Here is a 20,923-nt window from a genome sequence, read left to right on the forward strand (position 1 = left end):
TGGTTTATCAGTGCTCTGAGGGCGTGGGGTTTTACAGTACAGAGATGCCCTGGTTTATCAGTGCTCTGAGGGCGTGGGGGTTTTACAGTACAGAGATGCCCTGGTTTATCAGTGCTCTGAGGGCGTGGGGGTTTTACAGTACAGAGATGCCCTGGTTTATCAGTGCTCTGAGGGCGTGGGGGTTTTACAGTACAGAGATGCCCTGGTTTATCAGTGCTCTGAGGGCGTGGGGGTTTTACAGTACAGAGATGCCCTGGTTTATCAGTGCTCTGAGGGCGTGGGGTTTTACAGTACAGAGATGCCCTGGTTTATCAGTGCTCTGAGGGCGTGGGGGTTTTACAGTACAGAGATGCCCTGGTTTATCAGTGCTCTGAGGGCGTGGGGGTTTTACAGTACAGAGATGCCCTGGTTTATCAGTGCTCTGAGGGCGTGGGGGTTTTACAGTACAGAGATGCCCTGGTTTATCAGTGCTCTGAGGGCGTGGGGGTTTTACAGTACAGAGATGCCCTGGTTTATCAGTGCTCTGAGGGCGTGGGGGTTTTACAGTACAGAGATGCCCTGGTTTATCAGTGCTCTGAGGGCGTGGGGTTTTACAGTACAGAGATGCCCTGGTTTATCAGTGCTCTGAGGGCGTGGGGGTTTTACAGTACAGAGATGCCCTGGTTTATCAGTGCTCTGAGGGCGTGGGGGTTTTACAGTACAGAGATGCCCTGGTTTATCAGTGCTCTGAGGGCGTGGGGGTTTTACAGTACAGAGATGCCCTGGTTTATCAGTGCTCTGAGGGACTGGGGGTTTTACAGTACAGAGATGCCCTGGTTTATCAGTGCTCTGAGGGCGTGGGGGTTTTACAGTACAGAGATGCCCTGGTTTATCAGTGCTCTGAGGGCGTGGGGGTTTTACAGTACAGAAATGCCCTGGTTTATCAGTGCTCTGAGGGCGTGGGGTTTTACAGTACAGAGATGCCCTGGTTTATCAGTGCTCTGAGGGCGTGGGGGTTTTACAGTACAGACCTACCCTGGTTTATCAGTGCTCTGAGGGAGTTGGGGTTTTACAGTACAGACCTACCCTGGTTTATCAGTGCTCTGAGGGAGTGGGGGTTTAACAGTACAGAGTCAGTCAGGCAGTGAGACGGTTAGCCAACCAGACAGTCAGTCAGGCAGTGAGACAGTTAACCAACCAGACAATCAGTCAGGCCCTGAGACGGTTAACCAACCAGACAGTCAGTCAGGCAGTGAGACAGTTAACCAACCAGACAGTCAGTCAGGCAGTGAAACAGTTAACCAACCAGCCAGTCAGGCAGTGAGACAGTTAACCAACCAGACAGTCTGTCAGGCAGTGAGACAGTTAACCAACCAGACAGTCAGTCAGGCAGTGAGACAGTTAACCAACCAGCCAGTCAGGCAGTGAGACAGTTAACCAACCAGCCAGTCAGGCAGTGAGACAGTTAACCAACCAGTCAGTCAGGCAGTGAGACAGTTAACCAACCAGCCAGTCAGGCAGTGAGACAGTTAACCAGCCAGTCAGGCAGTGAGACAGTTAACCAGCCAGTCAGGCAGTGAGACAGTTAACCAGCCAGTCAGGCAGTGAGACAGTTAACCAACCAGCCAGTCAGGCAGTGAGACAGTTAACCAACCAGCCAGTCAGGCAGTGAGACAGTTAACCAACCAGTCAGTCAGGCAGTGAGACAGTTAACCAACCAGCCAGTCAGGCAGTGAGACAGTTAACCAGCCAGTCAGGCAGTGAGACAGTTAACCAGCCAGTCAGGCAGTGAGACAGTTAACCAGCCAGTCAGGCAGTGAGACAGTTAACCAACCAGCCAGTCAGGCAGTGAGACAGTTAACCAACCAGCCAGTCAGGCAGTGAGACAGTGACGTCCTCCAGTATGGGCCTCAGCATGCAGCTCTGTTTCTCTCTCTGACTGATGTGAGTGATGTGAGGGTGGTGTGCAGAGTGATTAAATCACATAGTAAATCATCAGCCTCTAATGTAATGAAGGTCTCAGATCCAATCTCTCACTCTCACATTCTCTTGTTCTCTCTCTCTCTCGCACGCTCTCTCCCTCTTTTTCTCTGTCTCTCTCTTTCCTCTCGGCCTCTCTCCAAGGGTGGTCTCAGTCTACAGTACAGTCGTCTTTTAGTCCATCAGAGTTTGATTATGAACAGCAGAGGCATTTGAAAGTCTCATTCCATTGTTAGAGTCCATGGAGGATGTTCCTTAGAACACGTACACATTACATCACATGACACGAAGACACCGGAGACAGAGAAAGTGTGAGACTGTCTCTGAGCGTGCTTACTTCCACTGGACTCCGTGATCATATGAGATGTATGGTGTTAAACAGGACTAATGCAGCTACGCTCGTCCTGTCACAGACCTGCTAGGATCATCCCTCCTTCATTAAAGGCAGAAGACGTAACGGAGCTTCTTTTCTCTTCCTGTCTGGTGACCTCTTCTCCTCCCGATCAGCTCTGCTTCATTAGGCAGCTTCAGCTGGAAGAGAATGTGCATCACACACGCAGAAGGAGAGGGTGGTGATGTGTCTCCCGACGGGTTCATTCATACCGTGGCGTGACGTGGAGCTCCACGCACGTGTAGAAACCATGGCTGTGTGAAAGATGTGCACATCCCAAATCTCCATTCTGGGGTCAACAGCTGAGTTACAGTAATTCTGTGAATAATGAGAAATTATATAATGGTTACCAGGATAGGAAAACTACATGTTATTAACCTGCAACTCATAATAACTTGCAAATCATGCAGAAACAAACCCTATGAATGCTACTTGATGTAATGGTTACCAGGAAAGGAAGCCTAGTGTATCTGTTAAGCTGCTCGTCATGCTGAAACAAACCATAATGACTTCTATCATGGTGTTGTCTAACACATCATCCCAACACAATTCAGATGATTGTGAGGTTGAGTTGGTCTCTGACACAGGAGGTTGGTGGCACCTTAATTGGGGAGGACAGGCTCGTGGTAATGGCTGGACCGGAATTAGTGGAATGGTATCAAATACATCAGACACATGGTTTCCATGGTTTCCAAGTGTTTGATAACATTCCATTCGCTCCGTTCCAATCATTATTATGAGCCGTCCTCCCTCAGCAGCCTCCAATGGTCTCTGAATATCCTCATGGATAATAAAAGTAGACTTCTCCCTTCTTTCTCCTCTCCTTTCTCCTCTCCTTTCTCCTCTCCTTTCTTCTCTTCTCCTCTCTTCTCTATTCTTCTCCTCTCTTCTCTTTCTCTCTTCTCTTCTCCTCTATTCTTCTCCTCTCCTCTCTTCTCTCTCCTCTCTTCTCCTCACTTCTGTCTCCTCTCTTCTCCTCTATTCTTCTCCTCTCTTCTCCTCTCTTCTCTTCTCCTCTCTTCTGTCTCCTCTCTTCCCTCTCTTCTCTTCTCCTCTCTTCTGTCTCCTCTCCTTTCTCCTCTCCTTTCTTCTCTTCTCCTCTATTCTTCTCCTCTCTTCTCCTCTCTTCTCTCTCTGTCTCTTCTGTCTCCTCTCCTTTCTTCTCTTCTCCTCTATTCTTCTCCTCTCTTCTCTTCTCCTCTCTTCTCCTCTCTTCTGTCTCCTCTCTTCCCTCTCCTGTCCTGTCCTGTAGCTGTCAGAGTGTAAGGAGCGTATGTTGGAGCTAGAGAAGGCCTTGGAGGATCCAGGACAGGAGAACAGGGCCAGAGAGCTGGAGGGGAACGACCCATCTCCTGTTGAACTCATCCAGAAGATAGAACAGGTAAAGCCTACAGTACTGAAGCTGCTTTACAGTCCTGCAGGCAGATTTCAGAACAGTGGGAAGGTCTGAGTCTAAACGGTCAGTGTATCTGAAGGAGACTAGGAACACAAACTATGCCACTTTTCTTGAGGGAAGGTGAAGTCATCAATCAAGATTACCACCAATTAATCATATCCTGTCGTTATAATTGATTGAGGTTGAAGCTGTCTCATGTTAGTGTGTGTGTGTGTGTGTGTGTGTGTGTGTGTGTGTGTGTGTGTGTGTGTGTGTGTGTGTGTGTGTGTGTGTGTGTGTGTGTGTGTGTGTGTGTGTGTGTGTGTGTGTGTGTGTGTGTGTGTGTGTGTGTGTGTGTGTGTGTGTGTGTGTGTGTGTGTGTGTGTGTGTGTGTGTGTGTGTGTGTGTGTGTTCAGCTGGAGGTTGGCTTGGCGGAGCGGGAAGAGCTGCTCCTGGAGAAGGACTTGGTGTTTGAGCAGGTGACCCGGATCTCTCAGCGAATAAGAGCGAAGGCCGAGAACGGCAAGCAGGACACACTGCAGCTAGCCAAGAAGGTACACACACACACACACACACACACACACACACACACACACACACACACACACACACACACACACACACACACACACACACACACACAAAGGAAGCAGCCAAGAAGGCATCGACTGCCAAGCTCATCCATTCACACACTCACAGTCGGGGTAGAGGATCTTGGAGCGTGGTGGCCCCATGTGCCTGGTGCAGCCTAGCAGACTGACTGCCCTCTCACCCCGGCTCCCTGCAGGGCCCAGCCCAGTGTCTCCTGGATGAAGTATCACCTGCCCACCAGGCCAAGACTGTTAGTTATCTCAATGAGTCAATGAGCCATGTTACACACACACAGCCTCACAAAGACACAAGCTCCCTAACACACACACAGCCAATGAGCCATGTTACATGGCTCATTGGCTGTTTATCTGGAGGATGTTAGATATCAGTCTATCTGGAGGATGTTAGATATTAATTTGATCTGGAGGATGTTAGATATTAGTTTGATCTGGAGGATGTTAGATATTAGTTTGATCTGGAGGATGTTAGATATTAGTTTGATCTGGAGGATGTCAGATATTAGTTTATCTGGAGGATGTTAGATATCAGTTTATCTGGAGGATGTTAGATATTAGTTGATCTGGAGGATGTTAGATATCAGTTTATCTGGAGGATGTTAGATATTAGTTTATCTGGAGGATGTTAGATATCAGTTTATCTGGAGGATGTTATATATCAGTTTATCTGGAGGATGTTATATATCAGTTTATCTGGAGGATGTTAGATATTAGTTTATCTGGAGGATGTTAGATATCAGTTTATCTGGAGGATGTTATATATCAGTTTATCTGGAGGATGTTATATATCAGTTAATCTGGAGGATGTTAGATATTAGTTTATCTGGAGGATGTTAGATATTAGTTTGATCTATCTGGAGGATGTTAGATATTAGTTTATCTGGAGGATGTTAGATATCAGTTTATCTGGAGGATGTTAGATATTAGTTTATCTGGAGGATGTTAGATATTAGTTTATCTGGAGGATGTTAGATATTAGTTTATCTGGAGGATGTTAGATATTAGTTTATCTGGAGGATGTTATATATTAGTTTATCTGGAGGATGTTAGATATTAGTTTATCTAGAGGATGTTAGATATCAGTTTGATCTGGAGATGTTTATCTGGAGGATGTTAGTTTATCTGGAGGATGTCAGATATTAGTTTATCTGGAGGATGTTAGATATTAGTTTATCTGGAGGATGTTAGTTTATCTGGAGGATGTTATATATTAGTTTATCTGGAGGATGTTAGATATTAGTTTATCTAGAGGATGTTAGATATCAGTTTGATCTGGAGGATGTTAGATATCAGTTTATCTGGAGGATGTTAGTTTATCTGGAGGATGTCAGATATTAGTTTATCTGGAGGATGTTAGATATCAGTTTATCTGGAGGATGTTAGTTTATCTGGAGGATGTCAGATATTAGTTTATCTGGAGGATGTTAGATATTAGTTTATCTGGAGGATGTTAGATATTAGTTTGATCTGGAGGATGTTAGATATCAGTTTATCTGGAGGATTTTTATTAGTTTATCTAGATATTAGTTTATCTGGAGGATGTTAGATATCAGTTTATCTGGAGGATGTTAGATATTATCAGGTTTATCTGGAGGATGTTAGATATTAGTTTATCTGGAGGATGTTAGATTAGTTTATCTGGAGGATGTTAGATATTAGTTTATCTGGAGGATGTTAGATATTAGTTTGATCTAGAGGATGTTAGATATTAGTTTGATCTGGAGGATGTTAGATATTAGTTTATCTGGAGGATGTTAGATATCAGTTTATCTGGAGGATGTTAGATATTAGTTTATCTGGAGGATGTTAGATATTAGTTTGATCTAGAGGATGTTAGATTGATCTGGAGGATTAGTTTAAGTGCACTATTGGGTGACTGAGTGTGTCTGAGTATATACATATTGTGTGTGTATTGGAGGCAGGGATGGAAATGAATGTAGCCCGCTAGCCCGAGGCTAGTACTGTTCAGACCAGGCTAGTACTGTTCAGACCAGGCTAGTACTGTTCAGACCAGACTAGTACTGTTCAGACCCAGTACTGTTCAGACCAGGCTAGTACTGTTCAGACCAGGCTAGTACTGTTCAGACCAGGCTAGTACTGTTCAGACCAGGCTAGTACTGTTCAGACCAGGCTGTACTGTTCAGACCAGGCTAGTACTGTTCAGACCAGACTAGTACTGTTCAGACCAGGCTAGTACTGTTCAGACCAGGCTAGTACTGTTCAGACCAGGCTAGTACTGTTCAGACCAGTACTGTTCAGACCAGGCTAGTACTGTTCAGACCAGGCTAGTACTGTTCAGACCAGGCTAGTACTGTTCAGACCAGGCTAGTACTGTTCAGACCAGGCTAGTACTGTTCAGACCAGACTCAGACCAGACTAGTACTGTTCAGACCAGGCTAGTACTGTTCAGACCAGGCTAGTACTGTTCAGACCAGACTAGTACTGTTCAGACCAGACTAGTACTGTTCAGACCAGGCAAGTACTGTTCAGACCAGGCTAGTACTGTTCAGACCAGACTAGTATTGTTCAGACCAGGCTAGTACTGTTCAGACCAGGCTAGTACTGTTCAGACCAGGCTAGTACTGTTCAGACCAGACTAGTACTGTTCAGACCAGACTAGTACTGTTCAGACCAGGCTAGTAGAACATGTTCCCAACTACCCCGCGACTAGAGAAACTCTGTCTTTTCAAATAACATGTCAGTCTGGCTGTCTATCTGTCTATCTGTCTATCTGTCAGTCTGTCAGGCTGTCTGTGCGTTAACCAACCCCCTCTCTCCTCTCTCTCAGGTGAATGAGTTGCAGGGCCGTATCAAGGAGTCAACCAGGAGGATGATGGCTGTGGTGTCTGAGTTGTCGATGCGCCAAGCCAGCGCCATGACCCTGCAGCAGGTAAATAGGAGACTATTTTAGATTGACCAGCATTTCCTAGTCTGGTGGACCCATACTGTAGATCCCTGTAACCAACTGGGACCAGGCTAAGGTCAAGTCTAAGGATTATACTGTAGATCCCTGTAACCAACTGGGAACAGGCTAAGGTCAAGTCTAAGGATTATACTGTAGATCCCTGTAACCAACTGGGACCAGGCTAAGGTCAAATCCTGTAGATCCCTGTAACCAACTGGGACCAGGCTAAGGTCAAGTCTAAGGATTATACTGTAGATCCCTGTAACCAACTGGGACCAGGCTAAGGTCAAGTCTAAGGATTATACTGTAGATCCCTGTAACCAACTGGGACCAGGCTAAGGTCAAGTCTAAGGATTATACTGTAGATCCCTGTAACCAACTGGGACCAGGCTAAGGTCAAGTCTAAGGATTATACTGTAGATCCCTGTAACCAACTGGGACCAGGCTAAGGTCAAGTCTAAGGATTATACTGTAGATCCCTGTAACCAACTGGGACCAGGCTAAGGTCAAGTCTAAGGATTATACTGTAGATCCCTGTCACCAACTGGGACCAGGCTAAGGTCAAGTCTAAGGATTATACTGTAGATCCCTGTCACCAACTGGGACCAGGCTAAGGTCAAGTCTAAGGATTATACTGTAGATCCCTGTAACCAACTGGGACCAGGCTAAGGTCAAGTCTAAGGATTATACTGTAGATCCCTGTCACCAACTGGGACCAGGCTAAGGTCAAGTCTAAGGATTATACTGTAGATCCCTGTAACCAACTGGGACCAGGCTAAGGTCAAGTCTAAGGATTATACTGTAGATCCCTGTAACCAACTGGGACCAGGCTAAACAAGTCTAGTTATACTGTAGATCCCTGTAACCAACTGGGATCAGGCTAAGGTCAAGTCTAAGGATTATACTGTAGATTCCTGTAGCCAACTGGGACCAGGCTAAGGTCAAATCTAAGGATTATATTGTAGATCCCTGTAACCAACTGGGATCAGGCTAAGGTCAAGTCTAAGGATTATACTGTAGATCCCTGTAGCCAACTGGGACCAGGCTAAGGTCAAGTCTAAGGATTATACTGTAGATCCCTGTAACCAACTGGGATCAGGCTAAGGTCAAGTCTAAGGATTATATTGTAGATCCCTGTAACCAACTGGGACCAGGCTAAGGTCAAGTCTAAGGATTATACTGTAGATCCATGTCACCAACTGGGACCAGGCTAAGGTCAAGTCTAAGGATTATACTGTAGATCCCTGTAACCAACTGGGATCAGGCTAAGGTCAAGTCTAAGGATTATATTGTAGATCCCTGTAACCAACTGGGACCAGGCTAAGGTCAAGTCTAAGGATTATACTGTAGATCCCTGCAGCCAACTGGGATCAGGCTAAGGTCAAGTCTAAGGATTTCCAACTTTTACGACATCATCCTCTTTCCCTACATCGATCTACCCAAGCACAAATATCCTCCTAATAATGTTCCTCTTCCTGACATTCCATGTTGTGTTGATCCCACCCCTGTCAGGAGCTGAAGGAGAGGGAGCTGTTCCTGGACACCTGCCACCGGCGCCTGGACCAGGGTCTGCCCCCCTCTGAAGACCTGGAGCAGGAGTGGCAACACATCCTCAGGGATGAGCAGCGCAGGCAGGCCGACCAGCAGGAGAAAGACAGGGTCAGTCACCCTCCATGACCCTCTACCACAGGACTTTGAATTAGGGATAATTCATGGAGGAATTCATAAATGTTGAACTTGATGCTGAACTTTTGTACTTCTACACTGATAAGTTAACACTGCATTTAACACTTTGACTGTCTGGCAATCAGATAGAAAAGTTATGTAGAAATAGATGTGCCTCTCTGACATGTAGCAAATGGGGAATCTTTTCAGCTCTATTCATGGTATTTCTATCTGCAATGTTCAGTACATTGAACCCTGTTCTCTCCAGTACATTTCTAGATACTCTTTTAGATGTACAGTATACCATGAGTTAAATACCAGTATATGGTATACTATGTTGAGGACCTGGATTCTCTCCTCTGTTACAGCTGGTGGAGGAGGAGGAGAGGTCCCAGCTCCCTAGTGGGGTGTACACCACGGCCGAGGCCCGACCCAACGCCTACATCCCCCTGGGGGACACCCTGCCCCTGCCCAAGCCCTACGGAGCCCTGGCCCCCTTCAAACCCTCTGAGCCCGGCACCAACATCAGACACATTCGCAAGCCTGAACCAAAACCCATTGAGATATAGACCTGGACCAAACCCATTGAGATATACTGTAGACCTGGACCAAACCCATTGAGATATACTGTAGACCTGGACCAAACCCATTGAGATACACTATAGACCTGGACCAAACCCATTGAGATATACTGTAGACCTGGACCAAACCCATTGAGATATAGACCTGGACCAAACCCATTGAGATATACTATAGACCTGGACCAAACCCATTGAGATATAGACCTGGACCAAAGCCATTGAGATATAGACCTGGACCAAACCCATTGATATATACTGTAGACCTGGACCAAACCCATTGAGATATAGACCTGGACCAAACCCATTGATATATACTATAGACCTGGACCAAACCCATTGAGATATAGACCTGGACCAAACCCATTGAGATATAGACCTGGACCAAACCCATTGAGATATAGACCTGGTCCAAACCCATTGATATATACTGTAGACCTGGACCAAACCCATTGAGATATACTGTAGACCTGGACCAAACCCATTGATATATACTGTCAGACCTGGACCAAACCCATTGAGATATACTGTACACCTGGACCAAACCCATTGAGATATACTGTAGACCTGGACCAAACCCATTGAGATATACTGTAGACCTGGACCAAACCCATTGATATATACTATAGACCTGGACCAAACCCATTGATATATAGACCTGGACCAAACCCATTGAGATATAGACCTGGACCAAACCCATTGAGATATAGACCTGGACCAAACCCATTGAGATATAGACCTGGACCAAACCCATTGAGATATACTGTAGACCTGGACCAAACCCATTGAGATATACTATAGACCTGGACCAAACCCATTGAGATATACTGTAGACCTGGACCAAACCCATTGATATATACTATAGACCTGGACCAAACCCATTGATATATACTATAGACCTGGACCAAACCCATTGAGATTTAGACCTGGACCAAACCCATTGATATATACTGTAGACCTGGAACAAACCCATTGAGATATACTGTAGACTTGGACCAAACCCATTGATATATACTGTAGACCTGGACCAAACCCATTGATATATACTGTAGACCTGGACCAAACCCATTGATATATACTATAGACCTGGACCAAACCCAATAAGATATACTATAGACCTGGACCAAACCCATTAAGATATACTGTAGACCTGGACCAAACCCATTGAGATATAGACCTGGACCAAACCCATTAAGATATACTGTAGACCTGGACCAAACCCATTGATATATACTATAGACCTGGACCAAACCCATTAAGATATACTGTAGACCTGGACCAAACCCATTGAGATATAGACCTGGACCAAACCCATTAAGATATACTGTAGACCTGGACCAAACCCATTGATATATACTGTAGACCTGGACCAAACCCATTGAGATATACTGTAGACCTGGACCAAACCCATTGATATATACTATAGACCTGGACCAAACCCATTGAGATATACTGTAGACCTGGACCAAACCCATTGAGATATACTGTAGACCTGGACCAAACCCATTGAGATATACTATAGACCTGGACCAAACCCATTGAGATATACTGTAGACCTGGACCAAACCCATTGAGATACTGTAGACCTGGACCAAACCCATTGATATATACTGTAGACCTGGACCAAACCCATTGAGATATACTGTAGACCTGGACCAAACCCATTGAGATATACTGTAGACCTGGACCAAACCCATTGATATATACTGTAGACCTGGACCAAACCCATTGAGATACTAGACCTGGACCAAACCCATTGATAGATGGACCAAACTATAGACCTGGACCAAACCCATTGAGATATACTGTAGACCTGGACCAAACCCATTGAGATATACTGTAGACCTGGACCAAACCCATTGAGATATACTGTAGACCTGGACCAAACCCATTGAGATATACTGTAGACCTGGACCAAACCCATTGAGATATACTGTAGACCTGGACCAAACCCATTGAGATATACTGTAGACCTGGACCAAACCCATTGATATATACTGTAGACCTGGACCAAACCCATTGAGATATACTGTAGACCTGGACCAAACCCATTGAGATATACTGTAGACCTGGACCAAACCCATTGAGATATACTATAGACCTGGACCAAACCCATTGAGATATACTGTAGACCTGGACCAACCCCATTGAGATATACTGTAGACCTGGACCAAACCCATTGAGATATACTGTAGACCTGGACCAAACCCATTGAGATATACTGTAGACCTGGACCAAACCCATTGAGATATACTATAGACCTGGACCAAACCCATTGAGATATACTGTAGACCTGGACCAAACCCATTGAGATATACTGTAGACCTGGACCAAACCCATTGAGATATACTGTAGACCTGGACCAAACCCATTGAGATATACTGTAGACCTGGACCAAACCCATTGAGATATACTGTAGACCTGGACCAAACCCTCTAGTACTACGTCTAACCCACCTAGATGTATCTGGGACTATAAAGTGACAACATACATTTAATCAACATTTAATTCAGTTAAATTTCTGTTGGCACTAATAGCACTCCATATGAGATACTTGGGTTACCAGTAACAGCAGAATATTTATAATCTAGGAGTGTAGCAGCCAATCATCATAGGGCCTTTAGATTGTCAACACAAGCTCATTAAACAGCAGGTATATTTGAACCTCGTCTGCTGATCCTTTTTCCTTGCTGAGAAGCAGAGCAGGTAGCGTGCCATGCATCTGGGTTGGATTTCTGCTGAAGTCACAGGCACGAGGTCTTACTGGCAACACTGTAGCTGTTTCTATTTACCCTCCTCCAGTAACCTCCACCTCACAGAGAATCTTTCAGAGGGAATTCACGCATGATTCTTTACATTTATGGTAAAGGAGGAAGAGAAAGTGGAGTGTGTGAGGTAATGAGTTACATTGGTTGCATTAGTTTGCTTGTGTGTGTGTGTGTGTGTGTGTGTGTGTGTGTGTGTGTGTGTGTGTGTGTGTGTGTGTGTGTGTGTGAGAGAGAGAGTTCTGCGATTCTGAGAATTAAAGTTTGGCTTTGGGAGAAGTGTGCCTGGTGTTCTGACTTGTGGAAGCACCCAAACCAGTGACATCAGATATTCTGTAGAAAGCCTGTTCATTTCCTGAGCGACTGTATCTGTGGAGTTAGCCAGGTCTCAGTCTGTTCCCTCAGCTGACAGGGTGTGTCTCTGACTGTCTCAACCATAACAAGCCACACTGCAGCAGAGTGGCTAACATTAGCATGTGATGATGGGATAATTTACTTATTTATGGTTGACTTATCTGTCCCTTAATGTCACTGTATGAGTCATAGAGAATCGTGTCAATGTGACGCTGCCACGACTATCATGAGCGGTCTTATTGAACGAAGACAGACAGTTGTTAGAAACATGCAACAAATATTTTATTTCGTGTTTCATTGATACAATATGGCTTTTACACGTGTAAACATGACGACAAAAATCCCTTTTCCTGTTTATTATTGTACCTGATCAACACATTTCCTGTATTCCACACAACGGTGTTATTCCTGAAATCTAACCATGCTTCAGTTCCTCTGAAATGGAAATATACCGGCATCGTACAGGACACATGTTGTGGAAATTCAGACACCTTCCAGAGAACTTCCCTTCTTACTGTAAGAGCCTCATCCATCTGGTCTGAGTGGGAGGGTTGAGCAACAGGCAGAGAGGGCAGAAATATAAATCTGTCAAATTAATGCTTAACCGATGACTATTGTCACCATTTACATTTTTACATTTAAGTCATTTAGCAGACACCAGACCCATCGTTCATCAGAATCTGATGTATTTTCATAGATTCTCATGTATTGGAATATTGAGTGATCAACATTTAAAGTGTCATTTCAAACAGTCCCCGAACTCTGACACAGTCCCCGCTCACTGAGTACTAGTGGAATATGGAGTGTTGAGTGAAAACTTGGAGCCTTGACCTGCTCCCCCTCTTTCTTCACCTCCCTTCACCTCGGTCCCTCCCTCCATCACTTGTCCTGGAAGCCCAGCAGGATCAGAGTCTGTTTCAGAGCCGTCTCCTCCACAAACCTGGCATCCACATTCTCCTGCTCCTCAAAAGGGTTCAGAGCTGCAGCACAGAATAGACACACCATCAGACACCCACACACAGTACACACACAGTACACACACAGTACACACACAGTACACACACACCATCAGACACCCACACACAGTACACATACAGTACACACACAGAACACACACACCATCAGACACCCACACACAGTACACACACAGAACACACACACACCATCAGACACCCACACACAGAATACACACAGAACACACACACCATCAGACACCCACACACAGTACACACACAGTACACACACAGAACACACACCGTACACATACAGAACACACACAGTACACACACAGAACACACACTGTACACACACTGTACACACACAGTACACACACTGTACACACACAGAACACACACAGTACACACACAGTACACACACAGTACACACACTGTACGCACACAGAACACACACAGAACACACACAGTACACACACAGTACACACACAGTACACACAGTTTGGCTTGGCTGTTTAATAAGCTAGTTTCACTTGTGGAGACAAAAGAAACATTCTCTGAATAAATACCTCGGTCTTCCACATCCAACAGAATTTTGGTCAGGAAGGTGAGAGGCAGGAACTCAGGCCTGAAGCCAGGCTCATCTCTCTCCATGAACATAGAACCCTGGAACAACAGACAAACCATCTAACTAATCAAGTCCAGCAGTATTTACTTCCTGCTCTTGGTGATATTGAATTGGTGATTGTACAGTTGATTAGTCGAAGCTGAATAAGACAGTGTTACTTTGGTTTTGTCGTGTTTCTCCAGCAGGCCTCTGACATAGTCTCTGGAGATACAGGCTGAACTGATGGGGTGATCCCACAGGTGACAGATCCTCTGCTCCATGGACTGGAAACAACAACAACAACAGGTATCTAGTTACCCCATGTCCTCCATCACCAGGCCTTCAACAGAAGTTTCTCAACCTGTGTAAAACCTAGCGTGTTGACTGGGAAATGATTCGCTATTCACTATGGGCCCGATTCCGACTTAGGAAATGACGCCTTTCCTACGCACCTCTCGGTAGTCGGTATTCAGACTTACCTTATGCAGGTGCGTAACGGGCTTTGCAGGCGTGTTTCCCTTGCGCATGTAATTCAACCAATGAAAACCCTCCCACTTGCTGGCCAACAGATTTTCTCGTGGAGTTTTCATTCAATATGGTTTTCAGTCCATTTCTCTTAAAGCCAGTATGGTTTTCAGTACATTTCTCTTAAAGCCAGTATGGTTTTCAGTCCATTCTCTTAAAGCCAATATGGTTTTCAGTCCATTTCCCTTAAAGCCAGTATGGTTTTCAGTACATTTCTCTTAAAGCCAATATGGTTTTCAGTACATTTCTCTTAAAGCCAATATGGTTTTCAGTCCATTTCTCTTAAAGCCGGATGTACACTAAACGACTTTCAAAATCCTAACATCACTAAACCTCACATTGAACCAGCATCTTTGTTTTTTTGTTGTCTTGCCAACCTAGTGGTGGACACTAAATGATGTGATTAAATGTAACGTAGCTTCAACGAGCTGTGGCTCAAAGCAGCCTCAAACGCTTTCAGTCAGACATTCACTCTTGCCATACAGAGTTGAAATATCAAGCCAACATTTTTTAATTGAATAACATTGCTTGTGAGCTTCAGAGCTGTAACGATTTCAAACCAACTTGGAGGCGCACTTTGGCTTTGAAGGCAAGTACAAACACATACTAGTAGTAGTCATCACTCCTTCTGGAGACTCTACACATCCTGCGGAACAACGTCATCTCACTGGCTTCTTCTGGGGATTGTGTCTCCGATCTCAAAAACCTGTCTGGGACAGCTAAATCAGGGCCAAAATAATGTAGTGCACACCCGGCTTAAGCCATCCCTTTAAATACGGTGTCCCCTTAATTATAATGTTGTTGACAGACTAGAATAGATAGAGAGAACGGGTTCAGATCAATAGGGATCAATGAAAGAAAGACATCCATACATCTTCGTCTCCATTTCAACTGGTAGATTTTTTTTTTAAATACTCTGATTTGTTAGATTATTTAGGCACATTTTATATAATAATAATAATAATAATATAATAATAATAATAATAATATAATAATATATGCCATTTAGTCTTAAGAAAGTATGTATGAATCATAAACCAACCGGTTTGGAGAGCCTTTACTCAAAATATATTTATGAATAAAAAAATACAGTGGTTTGATTCAATATATGAAATATTGGAAGGTGGAAAAAGTGTAGAATAGGGGTTGAACTTCCCTGATTCTCACAACGGTCCAGTCGTGGTGAACCGTGAGTCTACCCTGATTCTCACAACGGTCCAGTCGTGGTGAACCGTGAGTCTACCCTGATTCTCACAACGGTCCAGTCGTGGTGAACCGTGAGTCTACCCTGATTCTCACAACGGTCCGGTCGTGGTGAACCGTGAGTCTACCCTGATTCTCACAACGGTCCAGTCGTGGTGAACCGTGAGTCTACCCTGATTCTCACAACGGTCCGGTCGTGGTGAACCGTGAGTCTACCCTGATTCTCACAACGGTCCAGTCGTGGTGAACCGTGAGTCAGGCTCCAGGTTTAACCTGCTACGTGTGGTCTGAGTTCCATAATGATCTAATAGGCTACATGTCCTACATTATTGCACAACGTTAGTCTATATGATCCAGTAATGCTAGCGACCTTCAGGAACAACGACACTGACATGACAGTGGAAGGGAGGGTCAACAGAATGGAATGATGCTAAATGTAAGGTACAAATTGAAGAAAACTAACACTTATAAATGTATGTGGGTATTACTGATGGTGGCTCCTGATATAGTGCCTAATATTTAACATGATACAAATAGTCAAATAAACCGGCGAAAAGCCCAGGAATATAATTCAAACATTTTAAAGTGCATACATCAAGTCAGGAGGTTGAGCCCTACAGACGCCTGTAGCCTGGCTCTCCACGTTTCATCCAAATGATGAGGGCATACAATTCAAATTCTGAATAATGGCTCAGCTATTTACAGCCTATTTCACTGTCCCACTTGAGACCGGTAGGTTCATTAGACCATATTAATGGTTTCATTGTGTGTAAAAGGTGGTGGAATTATGAGGGAATTAAATCAAGGTCAGAATACGAAGTATCTGTAGACACCTCCGCCACACTCTGACCTCCACCCCAAAGAAAACCGAGGTCAGAATACGAAGTATCTGTAGACACCTCCGCCACACTCTGACCTCCACCCCAAACAAAACCGAGGTCAGAATACGAAGTATCTGTGGACACCTCCGCCACACTCTGACCTCCACCCCAAACAAAACCGAGGTCAGAATACGAAGTATCTGTGGACACCTCCGCCACACTCTGACCTCCACCCCAAACAAAACAGAGGTCAGAATACGAAGTATCTGTAGACACCTCCACCACACTCTGACCTCCACCCCAAACAAAACAGAGGTCAGAAAATGCAGAGAGAGAAGTGTATCTAAAGGGAATTATGTTCCATTTCGGCTCGCTTCACTCGGGACGGAATCCCCCCTATAAATATGAGAATGAAGAGCAGAAGTCAGAGTCTGTTTCTCTGTTGTACCTTCTTCACTTCCCCTCTGGGCTGCAACAATAGTCCAAGACTCATCTGATTGGCTAAAACAATCATCACATTCCACTGCTTAGACAGCAGGAAGTAACAAACAGCAGCAACTACAAGATGCAATTAACACCTTTGAGAGAAATGTAACTTTACCTCTGGTAGTCTCTTCAGAATGCTGAACTTCAGCTCCTCGTTGGCATCACTGTTGTCTAGATCTACACAAGAGGAAAAATAGACAGTTTTGTAATCAACTTAAAATCATCCAAACCTTTCATCTTCAGTAATACTGTTTCTATTGTCCCAGGAGGACTTTCTGGGAGTGTGAAAAACACCAAGTCCATATCAACCATCTCTGACCAGTACATTATTCAAAACACCAAGGTAAAGTCAATATCAACCATCTCTGACTACTACATTATTAAAAACACCAAGGTCAAGTCCATATCAAACATTATCAACCATCTCTGACTACTACATTATTCAAAACACCAAGGTAAAGTCAATATCAACCATCTCTAACTACTACATTATTAAAAACAGCAAGGTCAAGTCCATATCAAACATTATCAACCATCTCTGACTACTACATTATTCAAAACACAAAGGTAAAGTCAATATCAAACATTATCAACCATCTCTGACTAATACATTATTCAAAACACCAAGGTAAAGTCCATATCAACCATCTCTAACTACTACATTATTCAAAACACCAAGGTCCAGTCCATATCAACCATCTCTGACTACTACATTATTCAAAACACCAAGGTAAAGTCAATATCAACCATCTCTGACTACTACATTATTAAAAACACCAAGGTCAAGTCCATATCAAACATTATCAACCATCTCTGACTACTACATTATTCAAAACACCAAGGTAAAGTCCATATCAACCATCTCTGACTACTACATTATTCAAAACACCAAGGTAAAGTCAATATCAACCATCTCTAACTACTACATTATTCAAAACACCAAGGTCAAGTCAATATCAAACATTATGAACCATCTCTGACTACTACATTATTCAAAACACCAAGGTCAAGTCAATATCAACCATCTCTAACTACTACATTATTCAAAACACCAAGGTCAAGTCAATATCAAACATTATCAACCATCTCTGACTACTACATTATTCAAAACACCAAGGTCAAGTCCATATCAAACATTATCAACCATCTCTGACTACTACATTATTCAAAACACCAAGGTCAAGTCAATATCAACCATCTCTGACTACTACATTATTCAAAACACCAAGGTCAAGTCAATATCAACCATCTCTGACTACTACATTATTCAAAACACCAAGGTCAAGTCAATATCAACCATCTCTGACTACTACATTATTCATAACACCAAGGTCAAGTCAATATCAACCATCTAACTACTACATTATTCATAACACCAAGGTAAAGTCCATATCAAACATTATCAACCATCTCTGACTACTACATTATTCTCTGCTGACATTTTCCTTTTCACCGTCTAGATGAAATACTGAAACATCATGTTTTGTACTTTGCTTTCATCTTCAGAGATTGTTTTGTTTGTCCCCAGAGGAAGAGCTGTGATATAAACTGTACTGAAACTGGCCAAGCATGAAACACTATAGTATTGCCTTCTGATTGTTACCAGGTACAAACAGAGTCAGTGTGGTAACAGGAACACTAACATCCCACTGTTTGGGTCTTGTAACATCTTAACACAAGACTGTATTGTAATGGGATATCTTAAAAGATTGAGATGTCAATGCAAGTATTGAGAAACCTGTCCAAGCATGAAAGGGTATCGAGGGCTGTATGCATTGCACCCTTCTTCCTACTAGGTACTGACTGTCTGTCTGGGAGGGTTTGTACGAGTTGACCTTTGTATTACAAGAGTGTAAGTCAAGACATTCAGATTCTCTCAAGCAAACTGTTTGGGTATAGCAATAACACTTCAATATCTTTGTAAAGAAACAACTATAGATATGAAGATATGAATGCAATTATTGTTGCATTTCAAACTGGATGAGGGATGAGGGCATGTTTAGTCTGAGCTTGTATCTAACAGGGATAAAACCCTGCAGGACTGTGGGTGGGAGTGGTACTGGCACTTGGGCTTCTAGCGCTTACATTCCATGATTATTGTCTTGGCAAACACTACACTGTGCAACATCTACACAACACAGTCCCTCACTCCAGTCCCTCTCTCCAGTCCCTCTCTCCAGTCCTTCAATCCAGTCCCTCACTCCAGGCCCCCTCTCCAGTCCCTCAATCCCTCTCTCCAGTCCCTCAATCCCTCGCTCCAATCCAATCTCTCTCGAGTCCTTCGCTCCAGTCCCTCGGTCCAGTCCCTCTCTCCAGTCCCTCGTTCCAGTCCCTCGCTCCAGTCCCTCGCTCCAGTCCCTCTCTCCAGTCCCTCTCTCCAGTCCCTCTCTCCAGTCCCTCTCTCCAGTCCCTCTCTCCAGTCCCTCGTTCCAGTCCCTCACTCTAGTCCCTCACTCCAACTACAGTACCAGCCAATCAGTTGTGTTGTGACAAGGTAGAGGTGGTATACAGAAGATAGACCTATTTGGTAAAATAACAAATCCATAGTATGTCAAGAACAGTTCAAATAAGCAAAGAGAAATGAGTCCATCATTACTTTAAGACATGAAGGTCCGTCAATCCGGGAGATTTAATGAACTTTTAATGTTTCTTCAAGTGCAGTCGCAAAAACTATTATGAAACAACAGTGTCCTAACGAGAGAGCACATGTTCTATCACAGGCTAAATCATGCCTCATTAGCTCCTTATGACTGCCTCATCAACCCTGCCAGGAAATGCATAAACTTGATCTCCACTATAAAAAGCATCTAGACATTATCTCTCATTTCTTATAGTGTCATTTGGTTTTCAACAGCAGAAATTTGTATAAAACTTGCTGTCAGTCTCTCCTTCCTTTTCTTAATGATCTTTTCTCTACCTTCTCATATAAAGTGAATGTATCCGAACTAGACAGACAACAAATTGAGCTGGTTGTCATAGCAACATACACAACTATTTTTTTTCAGTTGACTAGCTAAATCAACACTTTGTTGCCAAAACTAAAATGGATGATTGGAACATTTAGCTGTTTTGATCTTTTCAGATTTGGGCGACACTGCATTGAATGACCCAGAGAAAAGCCGCAACGAGTTAAGAATACAACCTGAGATGTGCGTTGCTTCGAGGGCTGGCTAGCAGAGAGGGCCGACTAGCAGAGAGGGCCGGCTAGCAGAGAGGGCCGGCTAGCAGAGAGGGCCGACTAGCAGAGAGGGCCGGCTAGCAGAGAGGGCCGACTAGCAGAGAGGGCCGGCTAGCAGAGAGGGCCGACTAGCAGAGAGGGCCGGCTAGCAGAGAGGGCCGGCTAGCAGAGAGGGCCGGCTAGCAGAGAGGGCCGGCTAGCAGAGAGGGCCGGCTAGCAGAGAGGGCCGACTAGCAGAGAGGGCCGGCTAGCAGAGAGGGCCGGCTAGCAGAGAGGGCCGGCTAGCAGAGAGGGCCGACTAGCAGAGAGGGCCGGCTAGCAGAGAGGGCCGGCTAGCAGAGAGGGCCGACTAGCAGAGAGGGCCGGCTAGCAGAGAGGGCCGGCTAGCAGAGAGGGCCGGCTAGCAGAGAGGGCCGGCGAGCAGAGAGGGCCGGCTAGCAGAGAGGGCCGGCAAGCAGAGAGGGATGACTAGCAGAGAGGGCCGACTAGCAGAGAGGGCCGGCTAGCAGAGAGGGCCGACTAGCAGAGAGGGCCGGCTAGCAGAGAGGGC

General features: G+C 44.6%; 3 protein-coding genes across 52 annotated transcripts in view; 1 reads left to right on the forward strand and 2 right to left on the reverse strand.

The window, feature by feature from the left end:
• The window catches only part of LOC127926108 (coiled-coil domain-containing protein 146-like), a 79,025-nt gene extending 69,553 nt beyond the window's left edge, over positions 1-9,472 (forward strand). The window contains 5 exon segments of the mRNA XM_052511481.1: positions 3,603-3,731; positions 4,142-4,279; positions 7,122-7,223; positions 8,751-8,897; positions 9,272-9,472. Coding sequence (XP_052367441.1) covers positions 3,603-3,731; positions 4,142-4,279; positions 7,122-7,223; positions 8,751-8,897; positions 9,272-9,472 — 717 coding nt within the window.
• A 68-nt stretch (positions 9,473-9,540) lies between these two features.
• On the reverse strand, positions 9,541-12,714 carry LOC118380376 (uncharacterized). 50 transcript variants are annotated; one of them, XM_052511472.1, is made up of 8 exons: positions 11,263-12,714; positions 11,068-11,195; positions 10,878-11,037; positions 10,814-10,845; positions 10,504-10,567; positions 10,194-10,316; positions 10,017-10,112; positions 9,626-9,688 (listed from the first exon to the last, which is right to left on the reverse strand). In XM_052511472.1, the coding sequence occupies exons 1-5, from the start codon at positions 11,883-11,885 to the stop codon at positions 10,560-10,562; spliced, it is 951 nt and encodes a 316-aa protein (XP_052367432.1). In that variant the 5' UTR covers positions 11,886-12,714; the 3' UTR covers positions 9,626-9,688; positions 10,017-10,112; positions 10,194-10,316; positions 10,504-10,559. The 50 variants fall into 50 exon arrangements, with proteins under 50 accessions (XP_052367402.1, XP_052367420.1, XP_052367438.1 ...); XM_052511439.1 differs by lacking the exon at positions 10,504-10,567 and adding an exon at positions 10,600-10,631 and having other exon boundaries at positions 10,723-10,845; XM_052511437.1 differs by lacking the exon at positions 10,504-10,567 and adding an exon at positions 10,632-10,658 and having other exon boundaries at positions 10,723-10,845.
• Positions 12,715-12,857: 143 nt separating this feature from the next.
• LOC118380374 (gamma-secretase-activating protein) overlaps positions 12,858-20,923 on the reverse strand; it is a 25,956-nt gene continuing 17,890 nt past the window's right edge. Inside the window, exons 6-10 of the mRNA XM_052511480.1 lie at positions 17,311-17,372; positions 14,340-14,444; positions 14,123-14,219; positions 13,453-13,580; positions 12,858-13,138 (exon numbers count right to left, since the gene is read on the reverse strand). Coding sequence (XP_052367440.1) covers positions 13,480-13,580; positions 14,123-14,219; positions 14,340-14,444; positions 17,311-17,372 — 365 coding nt within the window. The 3' untranslated portion in view covers positions 12,858-13,138; positions 13,453-13,479. The remainder of the gene's footprint in view (positions 13,139-13,452; positions 13,581-14,122; positions 14,220-14,339; positions 14,445-17,310; positions 17,373-20,923) is intronic.

The sequence above is a fragment of the Oncorhynchus keta genome, unplaced genomic scaffold (genome assembly GCF_023373465.1).
Source record: "Oncorhynchus keta strain PuntledgeMale-10-30-2019 unplaced genomic scaffold, Oket_V2 Un_contig_6810_pilon_pilon, whole genome shotgun sequence".
Lineage (NCBI taxonomy): Eukaryota > Metazoa > Chordata > Actinopteri > Salmoniformes > Salmonidae > Oncorhynchus > Oncorhynchus keta.